Source organism: Felis catus, chromosome B4 (assembly GCF_018350175.1).
Source record: "Felis catus isolate Fca126 chromosome B4, F.catus_Fca126_mat1.0, whole genome shotgun sequence".
Lineage (NCBI taxonomy): Eukaryota > Metazoa > Chordata > Mammalia > Carnivora > Felidae > Felis > Felis catus.
Window position 1 is genome coordinate 135211561 of NC_058374.1, and position 14662 is coordinate 135226222.

Below are 14662 nucleotides of genomic sequence, written 5' to 3' on the forward strand. Positions count from 1 at the left end.
TAAAAAAAATTAAAAAAAAAGTTTAAGGCTTCTGCATCATCACTCACTGGATGGAACTTTCTGGACGAAAGTTTCCCCTTCTTTCAACAGTTATGACACTGCAAAATACTACTCTGATCACATCAACAGACATGGAAAAAGGAAAAACTGCAGTATCCTTTCATGATAAAACCACTAAACAAACTAAGAATAGAAGGTAACTTCCTCAGCTGCATCAAGAACATCTATGAAAACCCCATAGCTATCATCACATTTAATGGGTCAGAAACAAGGCACGGATGTCAGCTCTTGCCATCGCTACCCAACATTATGCTAGATGTTCTAGCCAGGGCAATTAGGCAAGAAAAAGAAATAAAAGGCATCTGATTGGAAAGGAAGAAATAAAACTACCCATTTGCAGATGACATATCTTGTATGTAGAAATCCATTAAAAAACTATTAGAACTAATCAACGAGCTGAGCAAAGTTGCAGGATACAAGATCAATAACAAAATCAAGTGTGTTTCTATACGCTCACAATGAACAATGTGAAAATTACATCAGGGAAACAATTCCACTCACAATCACACCAAAAATAGTAAAATACTTAAGAATAAATTTAACAAGTGTAAAACTTAAACTGTGAAACTTCTCGTCTGGTCATGAGTTGGAAGACATACTACTAGTTAAGATGGGAAAACCCCCCAACTTTACCTGCAGATTCAGTGCAATCCCTAGAGCTCCAATGGCTTCTCTGTACAGAAACAGACCAGTTGATCTTAATTAAAATTCACAGGAAATAGTAAAGGACCCAGAATAGCCAAAACAATCTTGAAAAAAGGAATAAAACTAGAAGACTCCCACTTCCCAATTTCAAAATCTACTACAAAGTTACAGTAATCAAGACTGCGTGGGACTGGAGAAAGTCCAGAAATAAGCCCATCCATCTATGGTCAACTGGTTTTTGACAAGGTTGTGCCAAGATCATTCCACGAGGAAAAGAACAGTCTTTTCTACAAATGGAGCTAAGACAACTGAAATCCACATGGAAAGAATGAAGTGGACTCCTACTTCACACCATACATAAAAATTAACTCAAAGTGGATCAAAGACCTGTGTAAGAGCTAAATTCTTAGAAGAAAACATAGGCATGAATCTTTGTGATTCTGGATTAGGCAACAGTTTCTTAGATATAAGAAAAGGCAGGGACGCCTGGGTGGCTCAGTTGGTTAAATGTCCGATTTGAGCTCAGGTCATGATCTCACTGTATGGATTCGAGCTCCGCATCAGGCTCTATGCTGACAGCTCGGAGCCTGGAGCCTGCTTCGGATTCTGTGTCTCCCTCTCTGTCCCTCCCCCGCTCACGCTCCGTCTCTTCCTTCCTTAAAAATAAACATTAAAAAAAAAAAAGTGAACAACCACCTAAACGTGCATCGACTGTTAAATGATAAATAAAATATGGCCTAAAATATGGTGTCCTCAAAATATGGTTTGGCAATAAAAATGAAGTAGTGACACACGTCACAACATGGATAAACCTGAAAAACATTATGCTAAGGGACAGAAGCCAGTCACAAAGAGTATGTACAGTATGATTCCACTTCTACAAAATGCCCCAGAACAGGCACATCCATCACGACAAGAAGTAGATCAGTGGTTGCCAAGGGGCTGGAGTGGGTGGAGGGCGAGTGACCGCTAACGGGTAGGAATTTACGAGGTGATGAAAATGTTCGAAAACTGATTGTGGTGATGGCTGCACAATTTTGTGGATCTACTAAAAACCACTGAATTGTACACTTAAATAGTGAATCATGTGAATTATATGAATAAAACTGTTATTATGACCCCATTTCACTCCTTTTTATTATCCTCTCTGCATTCCTTTAGAGTTGACAAACAGAACAGGGTCAGAAGTGACAAAAAGAACTATAAAGAGAGGAAAGAAGGCAGGGAAGGAACCAAAATGTACGTCCCGCCCTTCAGATGCTCTGGATAAGGGTACGTAGTCCCGTCTTACCTGCGTCAATGGCACACGGGTAATGGTATCGGAAGGAGCAGCCTTTGTTGTAGCAGCCCAAGGTGGCACCTGCCTCCTGGCAGTGGGAACATTTCTGGAAGGAAAGAAGTGCACCACATCAGCATTCCAGAGTCACCCTCTCCTCCAGGCCTTCCCTAAACCCCATCTGTCATCCCTCAGTACGTCTCTGTGGTTACAGGTCTGTGGTGGTGGGGGGGGTGGGCTGGTCAATTGCTAACCTGCCACCCACTGACCACACGGTGGAAAGGATCCAGCAGGAATGTTTTAGGCCAGGCCTCACAAATGTCCACAAACAGATCAAACAGAACACCGCGGTGGGCCAGGGTCCCCAGACTCGCCTATGGTGCTCCTCCTGCCCACCCACCCGCACACATGCTTGCCCGTCCTTTCCTCGTTCCTGCCGCATCCTAAAATGCCAGCTCTTGCCTGTTTATTTCTGCTGTGAAAGTCTGGGGTAGGAGGAGAGGGTAAGATAGTAGAGTTATATATAAACCTTTTAGAATTAAAAGTGGAATTTGGTTTCTAGTTCTTGTATTTGTAAGATTTTATTTTTATTCTACTTTATCCCAAATGCCCAATACAAGTATATTTCCCTTTTCAAAAAAGATGGGCTCCTGTGTGCAAATGGTATTTTTATACACAAATCCTATTTTAAATGCACTAGGAAACCTGCCACAAATTTCTCGCTAAGTGAGACACTATTCTGTAATTGAGATGCTCCCCCTTACATGGGCAGGTTTCCTTAAAGCGGGGCACATCTCTATCATCCTGTGATGCGGCGGCTGTGAGCTCTCAATCCTGTCCGCATAGGAAATGTGACCTATCAAAAGTCATCGTTATTTGTAAAATTCAACCAACTTGGCCCTACCGAGAAGGATGCAGACTCTTCAGGTGGCTGAGGCACACCCCGATAAGGCTACCTGCATGGCCCAGACACTTGTTCCTGATTCTAGGAAAAGGACCATGAAAAAGTTCTCCCTCAGCCGTCATACTTGTGGAGAGGAATGGCTCCCCACACATGCCCTCGTGCTCCCTGAGACAAAGTGCCTCAACGGCACCCTTCTCCCTCTTGTCTCGTGCAAAGGCAGGGCCCAAGTGGCAGCCTCTCAGGGGACAGTGTGGTCCCCAGATCTGCAGCAGTTAGGACCGCCTCGCCAGTGGGAGGAAGCTCGCCTGGATGGTGCCGTGGAATGGGCGGGACGCCCGGGACACCCCGGCACAGAGTAGCAGGCCCAGGACCAAGGAGCCGGATCAAGCTTCCCTGGTGCTGATGCTACAACCACACTAGCGCCAGCGACCGCAGAGCCGGAGTGCCCCCTGTGCAACGGGTGTCCCTGCGTGCCACTGACGCACACCCGCTCAGTCAGCCCCGTCACCTCCCCACTCTCCCTCCAGATGAGGTGCCTGAGGCACCAGAGAGAGTGTACTCGCTCCGGCTCAGAGCAGATCCGGGCTGACCACCCCTGGCATCCTCCAAAGACAAACTTGGCTGGAATAGGGTGGTAAGACAGGTCTTTCGGGGTCTCTGCCTTCCTCTCAGGAGACCAACATCTTTCTGAGTGCCGGTGATCAGTAAATGTTTGCCCTGTGCCCTCGCACCCTTGCCAAGGCACAAAAGATTACTCGGCCTGGAATAAACCAACGGCAGCTGGCAGCATTCTGAGTGGCCCGGGACCGTACCTACCTTTGCCTGTGCCACAGAGCACCTTCAGGACAAAGGGAACATGGCTGATTGGTCAGGAGCCCTGCCCGCAGCAACTCCTGCTGCCTCACCTCTGACTCCAGGAGCCCCCAACAGTCAGGTATCCAGAGCGCTTGTGCTCCAGGCCCTCCCTACCCTGGAGAGTGAATCTCAATCAGTGGTGGTCATTTACAGGTGGGTGCAGCAAGCATTTCTGGAGGGAAAGTCTGCAGTTTAAGAAACTTCTAAGGAAGTTTCGCCCCTCTTAAAAAGGGACAAGAGGCAGGAACAAGCTGTCTGCTCACTCGGCCTCCGTGAGGATGGGATGGTAAGATCTGCTGCCATCTACGTATCACCACGAGGGGACAGCTGCGAAGATAAAGCCCAAGCTGCTGAGGACAGCAAAGTGACAGGGTGGAGGGAACCTGGACCTCTGAGACCCTGCTAAAGATTACATTAACTAGGTCAGGGACCATCCCATCTCCAGACTGTTAAGGGGGAGGACACTTAAAAAAAAATCACTTTTGGGGCACTTGGGTAGCTCAGTTGGTTAAGCGTCGGACTTTGGCTCAGGTCATGATCTCGCGGTTCCTGAGTTTGAGCCCCGTGTTGGGCTCTGTGTTGACAGCTCAGAACCTGGAGCCTGCTTCTGATTCCGTGCCTCCCTCTCTCTCTGCTCCTCCCCTGTTTGCTCTCTCTCTTTCTCTCAAAAATAAATAAACATTAAAAACTTTTTAATAAAAAAAAAAAACCAGACATTCTACACAGACCCCCTATGAAAAGCAACCTGGAGAGCAGGATTTGTCACCACCCAAGTTCACAGACAGGAAAGGGAAGCAATCAAGCTTGGATGTGAACAAGGTCCATTTCCTTTCTACCTCAGCACACGACTCTGTCCCTGCAGCCCCTGCAGGGCTTCTCAATGCTCCCTGCCCTGAATCAGCCCACAGACCACAGGTACTATCTTTTGCATAAAGAAAGCAAACTCACCACTCATCAATGATGATGCTTGTTTCTTTCAGTTAAAAAGCGTAATTAATTTACTATATTGCATCCAGAGGAGAAAGATTCCGTTATGGTATACTTGGGTCTTGAAGAAAGGACATTAAAGAGTTTGTTTTGTATGTATGTATGTATGTATGTATGTATGTATGTATGTATGTATGTATGTATTTCAGTGGTTCTCCAAGTGTAGTCCTTGGACCAGCAGCATCCAAGCATCACCCTGGAACTTGTCAGAAATGAAAATTTTGGGATTCCGGGAAGACGTTGGAGTAGGCAGGACCAGGAATCTGTCTCCCTACCTGGTCGACAACTGAACTGGCCGAATCTGTCTGATAGAACTATTTTGGAACTCTGGTGTCTGTTGTAGGCGTGCAACTTTCAGGGGAAGACTTGGGTGGTAAACTGCAGCTAATTTTGGTCAATTCCAGCTCCTGGCACAGTGGCTTCCATCTCCCGTTCACAGCCAAGCTCCAGGCAGCTGTGCACACGATCCTGGAGCAGCTTGCACACAGCCTGGGAGAGCCAGGGTGGGCAAAAAGAAACCCATCCTCCAAGTATCAGTGTATTGGGGGGAATCTCTGTTCTGACTGATCATTGCTTCAGATCAGAGGTGCAGATGGAGGTGGCCAACCACGCTGTACCTCCCCCTGACTGTTGTAAGCCCCTCCCCCTCAGGCTGAAGGGACTTCTAGGAGATTTAAAAGGCTGGCATCCTCTCCTCACCATTTTTTGCTTTTTTCCCTTCTGGGAGCTAGACGTTAAAGAGTAGGATGTTAAAAGAACAGCTATATACTTGGGTGCAATTAGAAAGTGACCCATGTGTTCCCACGGAAAGGCTTAGTAAAGACCTGAGAAGGCTTGAGTGACACCTCAAGCTGATCCCAGACACAGAAACAACATACAACAATGGAAAACAAACAAACAAACAAAACCAAAACAATTAACAACCTCCCAAAAAGCAAAGTTTGGGGAAGGGGGGAAGTATGATTTTCAGAGTGATCACATTATTAAATTCAAATTTCCAGTGTTCAACAAAGAAATCACAAGACATACATAGAGACAGGAAAGGCCAGTCTATTTGAAGGAAATAAATTAAACAACAGAAACCTTCCCTGAAAAAGACCTAACGGCAAGTACACCAACGACTTTAAAAGAACTGTCTTAAAAATGCTCAAAGAAAGAGAAAGTTAAGAACACAATGTGTGAACAAATAAAAATAGCAGTAAAGAAGTAAAGAAAACCTAAAAAGATACCAAAAGAAATTCTTAAAGCTGAAAAGTGTAACTGGAATTTAAAAATTCACTAGAGGGATTCAAATGCAGACTGGAGCAGGCAGGAGAAAGAATCAGTGAACTTGAAGATAGGACGATGGAAATGATTGAGTCTGAGAAACAGGAGGGAAAAAAAAAAAAAAGACTGAAGAAAAGTGAACAGAGCCTAAGGGAAACCATTAAGTAGACCAACATAGGCAGTGAGGGAGTCCCTGAAAGAGAAGAGAGTGGAAGGGGCAGAGACAATTTTGGAATGGCTGAACACTTCCTAACTCTGATGAAAGACATAAATATAAACATCCAAGAAGCTCAATGAACTCCAAGAAAGATGAACTCAGAGACCTACAGTGAGACACATTACAATCAAACTTTCAAAAGCCAAAGAGAGACTCTTGGGAGAAGTAAACCATCACAAGCAATCCTCTCTGTATGACTACTTGCAGATTCCTTATCAGAAACTTTGGAGACTGCAAACAGTGGGCTGATACATTCAAAAATCTAAAGAAAAAAAAAAAAACTATCAACCAAGAATCCTGTATCTGGCAATGCTGTCCTTCAAGAATGTAAGAAAAATTAAGACACTGCCAAATAAACAAAAACTGAGGGAGCTGATGGCTGCTAGACCTGCTCTGCAAGATATACTCCAGGGAGCCCTGCAGGGTGAAGCTGTACAGAGGAATAAAAAGCTTAATAAAGGTAAACACACTGGCAATTATAAATACAGGTGCTACGAGAGCAATGGCTTGTAACTGCATTTTTTGTTTTTCTACATGATTTAAGAGACTAATACAGCTAAAGAAAAAAAAACCCAATTAGTGTAAAAGCTAGTATTACTGTTAACTTTGGTTTGTGACTGCAAATCTTGTTTTCTACATAATTTAAGAGAACAATACATTTAAAAACTTATTAGTTTATGTTTTGGGGCACACAATGTATAAAGATGTAACTGGGGGACATCAACAACAGAAAGGACTGGAGCTGCAGAGAGGCAGAGTTTTTGCATGTTATGGAAATTAAACTGGCAAAAAATAGCTATTAAATATATAGGAAAGGAAATGACAAAGGAATTTAAATTTTCCACCATTAAAAAAAATCAACAACACAGAAAAAGACAGTATTGCAGGAAATGAGGGACACAAAAACCGTAAGACATCTAGAAACAAAATAGCAAAATGACAGAAGGGGCTCATTATCATAATTACTTTAAATGTAAATGGATTAAACTTTCCAATCAAAAAACAGAGACTGGCAGAATGGATATAAACTTATGATTCAACTATATGCTATGCATAAGAGTCTTACTTTAGATACAAAGACAAAATTGACAAAGTAAAAGGATGGAGATACTCCATGCAAGTAGTAACCAAATGAGTGGAGTGGTATCCTATTATCAGACAAAACAGACTTGATGGATAGAAAAACCAGACAGAAGAAAGAAAATAGAGGACTTAACCTTATAAAGCAACCAGTCTAACAGACATACGCAGAACATACTACCCAACAACAGAACACACATTCTTTCAGTGCACACAGCACACCTTCCAGGACAGACCACATGTCAGGCCACAAAGTAAGTCTCAACAAATTTAAAAAGATATCATACAAAGTATCTTCTCTGAACACAAAGAAGTTCGAAATGAGTAACCAAAGGAAAACTGGGAAATTTAAAAAACTGTGGAAATTAACATACTTTTAAACAAAACGTGGATCAAAAAAGAAATCACAAGGGAAATAAAAAATATTTAGAGACTAATAAAAATAAAACCACAACATATTAAAACTTTTGGGATTCAGCAGAAGTGGTGCTAAGGGGGAAATTTATAGCTATAAACACTTACATTAAAAATAAGATCTCAAAGCAACTATCTACCTTTATAACTTAAGGAACTACAGAAAGAAGAACAAACTAAACCCAAAACTAGCAGAAGGAAGGAAATAAAAAGGATTAGAATGGAGATAAATGAAACAGAGATCAACAGCAGAGAAAAATCAGTGAATCCAAAAGTTGGTTCTTTGCAACACTCAACAAAATCAACAAACCTTTAGTTAAAATGGACTAAGAAAGAGATAGGAGACTCAAATTCCTAGAATCAGAAATGAAAATGGGGGCAATACTATTGATTCTACAGAAATGAAAAGGATTATAAAACAGTACTATAAGCAACTGTATGCGAATAAATTGAATAACCTAGAAGAAATGGACCGATTTGCAGAAACACAAAACCTACCAAGATTAAATCATAAAGAAATCAAATACCTGCATACACATGTAACTAGTAAGGAGATTGAATCAGTAGTAAAAAATCTCCCCCCAAAAGAAAAGACCTGGACCTGATGGCTTCACTGGTGAATTCCACCAAACCTTTGAACTATTTCAACACTGAACTATTTGAACTGATATCAATTCTTGTGAAACTTTCCCCCCTAACTAGAGGAGGGAACATTTTCAGAATTATTCCAAGGCCAGCATTACCTGATACCAAAGTCAGACAAAGACATTATATATACAAACAACAATAACAACAACACAAAAAACAACAAATATCCTTTATGAATATGATATAAGAATCCTCAATCTAAATACTAGCAAACAGAATTTAGCAGCATATTAAAAGGATTATATGCATGACCAAGTGGGACTTAGTCCTGGAATGCAAGGCTGGTTCAACATAAGAAAACTGTTTGTTGTAATACATCACAACAGTATGAAGGAAATAACCACAGATCAACTCAATTGATGCAGAAAAAGCATCTGACAAAATTCAACACACTTTTATGATAAAAACACTCAACAGAATAGGAATAGAAGGAAATTACCTCAATATAAACAAAAGACATATATGAAAAACCCACAGGGAATATCATACCTAAAGGTAAAAAGATGAAAGCATTTCCTCTAAGATGAGGAACAAAGAGAGGATGCTGGCTTTCACCACTTCTATTCAACACAGTACTTGAGGTTCTAGCCAGAGCAATTAGGAAAGAAAAAGAAATAAGAGGTGTCCAAACTGGAAAGGAGAAGTAAAATGATCTGTTGGTAGATGTTATGACCTAATATGTAGAAAACAAACACTAGAGTCCACAAAAAACCTGCTAGAATAAATGAATTCAGCAATGTAGAAAGATACAAAATCAATACACAAAATATCAGTTGCATTTCTATACACAAACTGAATAACCTGAAAAAAATTACACACTTTTGATTTTCAATAGTATCAACAGAATATTTAGGAATTAACTAAAGAAGTGAAAGACTTGTACAATGAAAATTATAAAACATTGTTAAAAGAAATTAAAGAACATATGAATACATGGAAATCCATCCATTTTCATGGATTAGAAGACTTCATATTTAATTAAAGCGTCAATACTACCCAATGTGATCTGCATATTCAAAAAAAATCCCATTTTTTTTTTTTAAAGAAATACCTATCCTGAAATTCATTTGGACTCTCAAGGGGCCACAAATTGCTAAAATAATCTTGGACAAGAAGATAACTGGAAGACTCCTACTTCCTGATTTCAAAACTTACTACAAAGCTACAGTAATCAACAGTGTGGTCCAGGCATAAAGACAGGGATATAGACCAAGACAACACAGCAGAAATCCCTGAAGTAAGCTCTGGCATATAGAGTCAAATGATTTTTGACAAGGGTGCCAATACCATTCAGTGAGGAAAAGGACAGTCTTTTCAACAAATGGTGCCAGGAAAACTAGATATCCACATGCAGCAGAATGAAGTTGGACCCTTACCTAACACTATATTAAAATATTAACTTAGAATGGGTTAAGAACTTAAATGTAAAACCAAAACAATAGAACTCTTAGAAGAAAACATAGGGCAAATGCTTCATGACATCGGGTTTGTCAGTGATCTGTGGTTTATGACACCCAAGGCCCATATAACAAAAGAAAAAAGACAAATTGGACTTCATGAAAATTAAAAAAAATTTGTGCATTAAAAGACACCATCACCAGAGTAAGAATGGTGATTTACACAATGGGAGAAAATATTTGCAAATCATATATTGAATAAAGCATTAAAATTCAGAATATACAGAGAATGCCTAAAACTCAATGGCAACAAAACCACCTATTTCAAAAATGGGCAGAGGCCCTGAACAGACAGTTCTCAAGGCAACATACAAATGGCCAATGAGCACATGAAAAGATGTTCAACATCACTCATCAATAGGGAAATGCAAATAATAAGATGTCACCTCATACCCATCAGAATAACTACTATAAAAAAAACCCCAAAAACCCAAAAAACCAAGGGCACCTGGGTGGCTCAGTTGGTTGATCGTCTCTTGATTTCAGTCAACTCAGGTCACGACCCCAGGGTCATGGGATTGAGCACCATGTAGGGCTCTGTGCAGTACATGGAGCCTGCTTAGGATTCTCTCATTCTCTCTCCCTCTCTCTCTCCCCCTCTGCCTCTCTCTCAAATTAAAACCATACAAAACAAAACAAAACCCCAAAACCAACAAGTGTGGCAAGGATAGGAAGGATGTGGAGAAAAATAGAACCCTTGGGCACTGTTGGTGTGAATGTAAAAGGAATAGCTACTGCGGAAAACAGTATGGCAATTCCTCAAAACATTCAAAATAGAATTATCGGGGCACCTGGGTGGTGCATTTGGTTAAGCGTCTGACTCTAGATCTCGGCTCAGGCCATGATCTCACAATTTGTGAGTTTGAGTCCCTCATTGGGCTCTGTGCTGATGATGTGGAACCTGCATGGGATCCTGTCTCTCCTTCTCTCTGCCCCTCCCTGGCTTGTACTCGTGTGCGCGTGCTCCCTCTCGAAGTAAACTTAAAAAAATAAAAAATACAAATAGAATTACTGTATGATCCTACAATTCCACTTTTGGGCATATAGACTCAGAAATGAAAGCAGGGTCTCAAAGATATTTGTACACCCACGTTCACAGTGGCTCCACTCACAATAGCTAAGATGTGGAAGCAACTCAAGTATCCGCTGACAGATGAGTGGATAGGTAAAATGTGGTGTATACACACACCAGAGTATCATCCCGCCTTAAAAAGGAAGGAATTCTGATGCCCTGTTACAACAGAGAAACCTTGAGGACACCATCCTCAGTGAATTACACCCGTCAGAAAAAGACATATACTGTATGATTCTACTTACATGAGACAGCTAGAATAGTTAAGATCATAGACACAGAAAGCATAATGGTAGCTGCCATGATCTGGGGATAGGGAGGAGAGAATGGGAGTTAGTGTTTAATGGGCACAGAGTTTCAGTTTTGCAAGATGAAGAGTTCCGGAGAAGGAAAAGGAAAAGGAAATGTAAATTCTCAAGGCCCATCTCAGTCTGTGCCGTGACAAGTGTCCACGCAGTTCTGACGCACAGTACAATGTGAGAACCCTTGGTCCAATTTCAACTCTCCAACTTTTTAGCTGAGGAAAACAAAGACCCAGAGAGGTGCAAGAACTGGCTGAGCTAGGATTTCAGGTGTCCGGGGAGCCACTTAGTGCTTCCCTCACTATACTTCTGTCCCCTACTGACCAATACCAATGTAGATTATGGCGGGGGGGAGGGGTGATAGGCAGAACTATGCCCCAAAATGTCAAAGATGTCCAACCTCATTCCCAGAACCTGCCACGTTACATGGCAAAGGGACTTGGTAGATGTGACTCGGTCAAGGACGCTGGGATGGGCAAGAGTATGCTGGAGTCTCCAGGTGGCCCCAATCTAGTCATGGGCCACTCAAGCAAAGGAGCCCTCCCAGAGGTAGTGAGAGTTGAGGGTTTTCGGGAGATGCCAACACTGCTGGTTTCAAAGATGGAAGAAGGGGCCATGAGCCAAGAAGGGGGGGGGGGCGGCCTTAGAAGCTGGGTGAGACATGCAAACAAATGCTTCCTTAGAGCCTCGAGGAAGAACAGAGCCCTGCCGGCACCTAGTGTCACCGGGTGTGAGCCTAGTGAGACCTGTGCGGGACCTGAGATCTACAGAACTGTAAGATGACAAGTCTGTGCTTCCAGCCCCCAAGTTTACAGTAATGTGCTACAGCAGGGATAGGAGACTAGGAAGTGGGGATTTCCTGCGAAAATCTCACAAGAAGGAAGTGACTCTTCATTTTCCTTTTACGTTCTTCAATGTAACAGATTTCTCCCTCATGGCAACACCCACAACTTTCCTCGCTTTTTATTAGACAAATCCTGGCGTCATCAGTGACACTGGAACTGGAAGGGACACTGGCTCTGTCATCAGTGCCCTTGTTTCTGGTTTAAGAAACAGAGGCAAAGTGGCCCGCTAGAGATCACGTAACCAGAAGTACCAGCACTTCAAATTGCAGCCCTTTTTCTTCTGAACCCCAAGCTCGACATTCTTTATACCACATGGCCTTCCAGTCCCCTTCATCCACTCAACTCTCCAACCTTTGAAAAGTACTTCCTACATGCCAGGTGCCAAAGACAGAACAGAAAGACCTCTCTCTACAGCGTCTTCAGTTTCCATCCCATACCCCAAATCAATACCCAGGGTAATACCATTTCCAATTGGATTTTTATTTGCCTTTTTTTTTTTTAATTTTTTTTTTCAACGTTTATTTATTTTTGGGACAGAGAGAGACAGAGCATGAACGGGGGAGGGGCAGAGAGAGAGGGAGACACAGAATCGGAAACAGGCTCCAGGTTCTGAGCCATCAGCCCAGAGCCCGACGCGGGGCTCGAACTCACGGACCGCGAGATCGTGACCTGGCTGAAGTCGGACGCTCAACCGACTGCGCCACCCAGGCGCCCCTTTATTTGCCTTTTAAAGAAGCTGTTTACACTATCATTCTCCTACAATGCAAATAATACAATAAAGTCACTGCACAGCTAAACGTCCTTTGTTTTGGACTACACTGTTGTTACAAATTTGGGGATATTCATTCCTAGGGGAGGTTGAGGCCACACAATACTGCTCTCCACACAAGTGAGATACACAGTGGGGCTTCAATCATCATTTCTAAACCAAGGAATGCCTTTTTTTTTTTTTTTTAATGTTTATTTGTTTTGAGAGAGAGAGAGGCAGAGAGAGAATCCTAAGCAGGCTCCGTGTTGTCAGTACAGAGCCTGACCTGGGGCTCAATCCCATGAATTGTGAGATCATGACCTAAGCTGAAATCAAGAGTCAGAGAGTCAACTGAGAGCCACCCAGGCACCCCAAGTCAAGGTATGTTCTTTTCCTTTCAGTGTTCGTTTATCTTTGAGAGACAGTGAGGCACAGAATCTGAAGCAGGCTCCAGGCTCTGAGCTGTCAGCACAGAGCCCAACGAGGGGCTCGAATCCACAAACCATGAGATCCTGACCCGAGCCAAAGTCAAACACTTAACCAACTGAGCCACCCAGGTGCCCCTCAAGGTAGGTTTTCAAACAAACAACAGCCCAATCTTCCCAACAGCAAAATTTTCATTTATTATTGAAGAGAATGGGGCGCCTGGGTGGCTCAGTCGGTTGAGGGTCCGACTTCGGCTTGTGTCATGACCTCATGGTTTGTGAGTTTGAGCCCCGTGTTGGGCTCTTGTGCTGACAGCTCGGAGCCTGGAGCCTGCTTTGGAATCTGTGTCTCCCTCCCTCTCTGTTCCTCCCCTGCTCATGCACTGTCTCTGTCTCGCAATAATAAATAAACATTTAGAAAATATGTTTATTATCGAAGGAAATAGGTTATTTTTAAGCAACTCTTGTCATTTCTGATGTTGTTATCTTGGCAAATGGATTGTAAAATGTATCCTTAGTTTTGGGGCACACTTAAACAACAGAAAGTGGCCAAACACCCACCCCGACCCTTTCACCAGCCCTTCTCGCTGTCCCAGAGGCAGGGCTCACTGACTGGAGGTGGCAAACTGCAGGAGCTGAACCGCTTACGAGCGGTTTAATCCGTATCTGCCAGGGGCTCTGAGGAAAAGTTTTGCGTGCCTCTTCATTCACAGAAAGCCTCTTTCCTGGGAGATGTAACGGCGACCTGAATAATCGCTCTGTTTAATGAGCATCTCGAAGCAGCCTCCGAGCACCGAAGCATTTGGGTCAGAGTATTATTAGTGTTGGTGATAACTGGTCCCGTTCAAGGTTTGAAGATCACACGTGCCGCCTCTACCGTGCCCGAGATGGCTTTTATCTGCACGCGCTTTTGTGCGTGCTCACGTTATTTACCCACTCCTCTTTGTCCACCTCCCCTCAACCGTGAGACTCACTCTTGTGTCCCCAGGACAGCACGCCGCAGGAACCATGAATATGAGCTGGCGGAGTGAGCGCGAGGTCTGACGCATTCCAGAGCTTGAGAAAAATGAATGAGGCTACTCTTCGAGAGGAGTTAAACAGCTGATGCTGGTAGCGCTTGGAGAATGTGGAGCAAGGTGTGTGCTCCTTCTTGGCTACCGGCAGGAGCTTTTTTCCCCCCTCTTTTAATTATGCCTTCTAGATCTAGGACAGAAGCCTCTGCTGCCGGACCAATCTACTCTAGCTACGTGGCAGCGACATGGCTGAAACACAAGGAGCTGCCCGTTAAGGCCCTCAAAGCATCTTTCTTTGACGCGACTCTGCATCCTATCAATTTTCTTTCAAGAGCACTTCAAGGTGTCGGCCGAAGCAATCCATATAAAACCTTATATGTTTTGGGTCCTTGCTTCCTCAGAGCTAGATAATCTCCTTGTGTTCCCTCACGAAAGCTCATGAGACCAG

At 43.1% G+C, this 14662-nt stretch overlaps 1 protein-coding gene across 7 annotated transcripts in view; it reads right to left on the minus strand.

Annotated features, from left to right (window-relative positions):
• TCF20 (transcription factor 20) overlaps window positions 1–14662 on the minus strand; it is a 111390-nt gene that overhangs the window by 13534 nt on the left and 83194 nt on the right. For 6 of the 7 annotated variants that reach the window (XM_023257551.2, XM_045062460.1, XM_019835666.2 and 3 more), the window contains exon 3: window positions 1997–2090. In XM_023257551.2, the coding sequence (XP_023113319.1) occupies window positions 1997–2090 (94 nt within the window). Of the gene's footprint in view, window positions 1–693; window positions 734–1996; window positions 2091–14662 lie in introns of all 7 variants that reach the window. The other variant, XR_006601166.1, reaches the window with a different exon arrangement.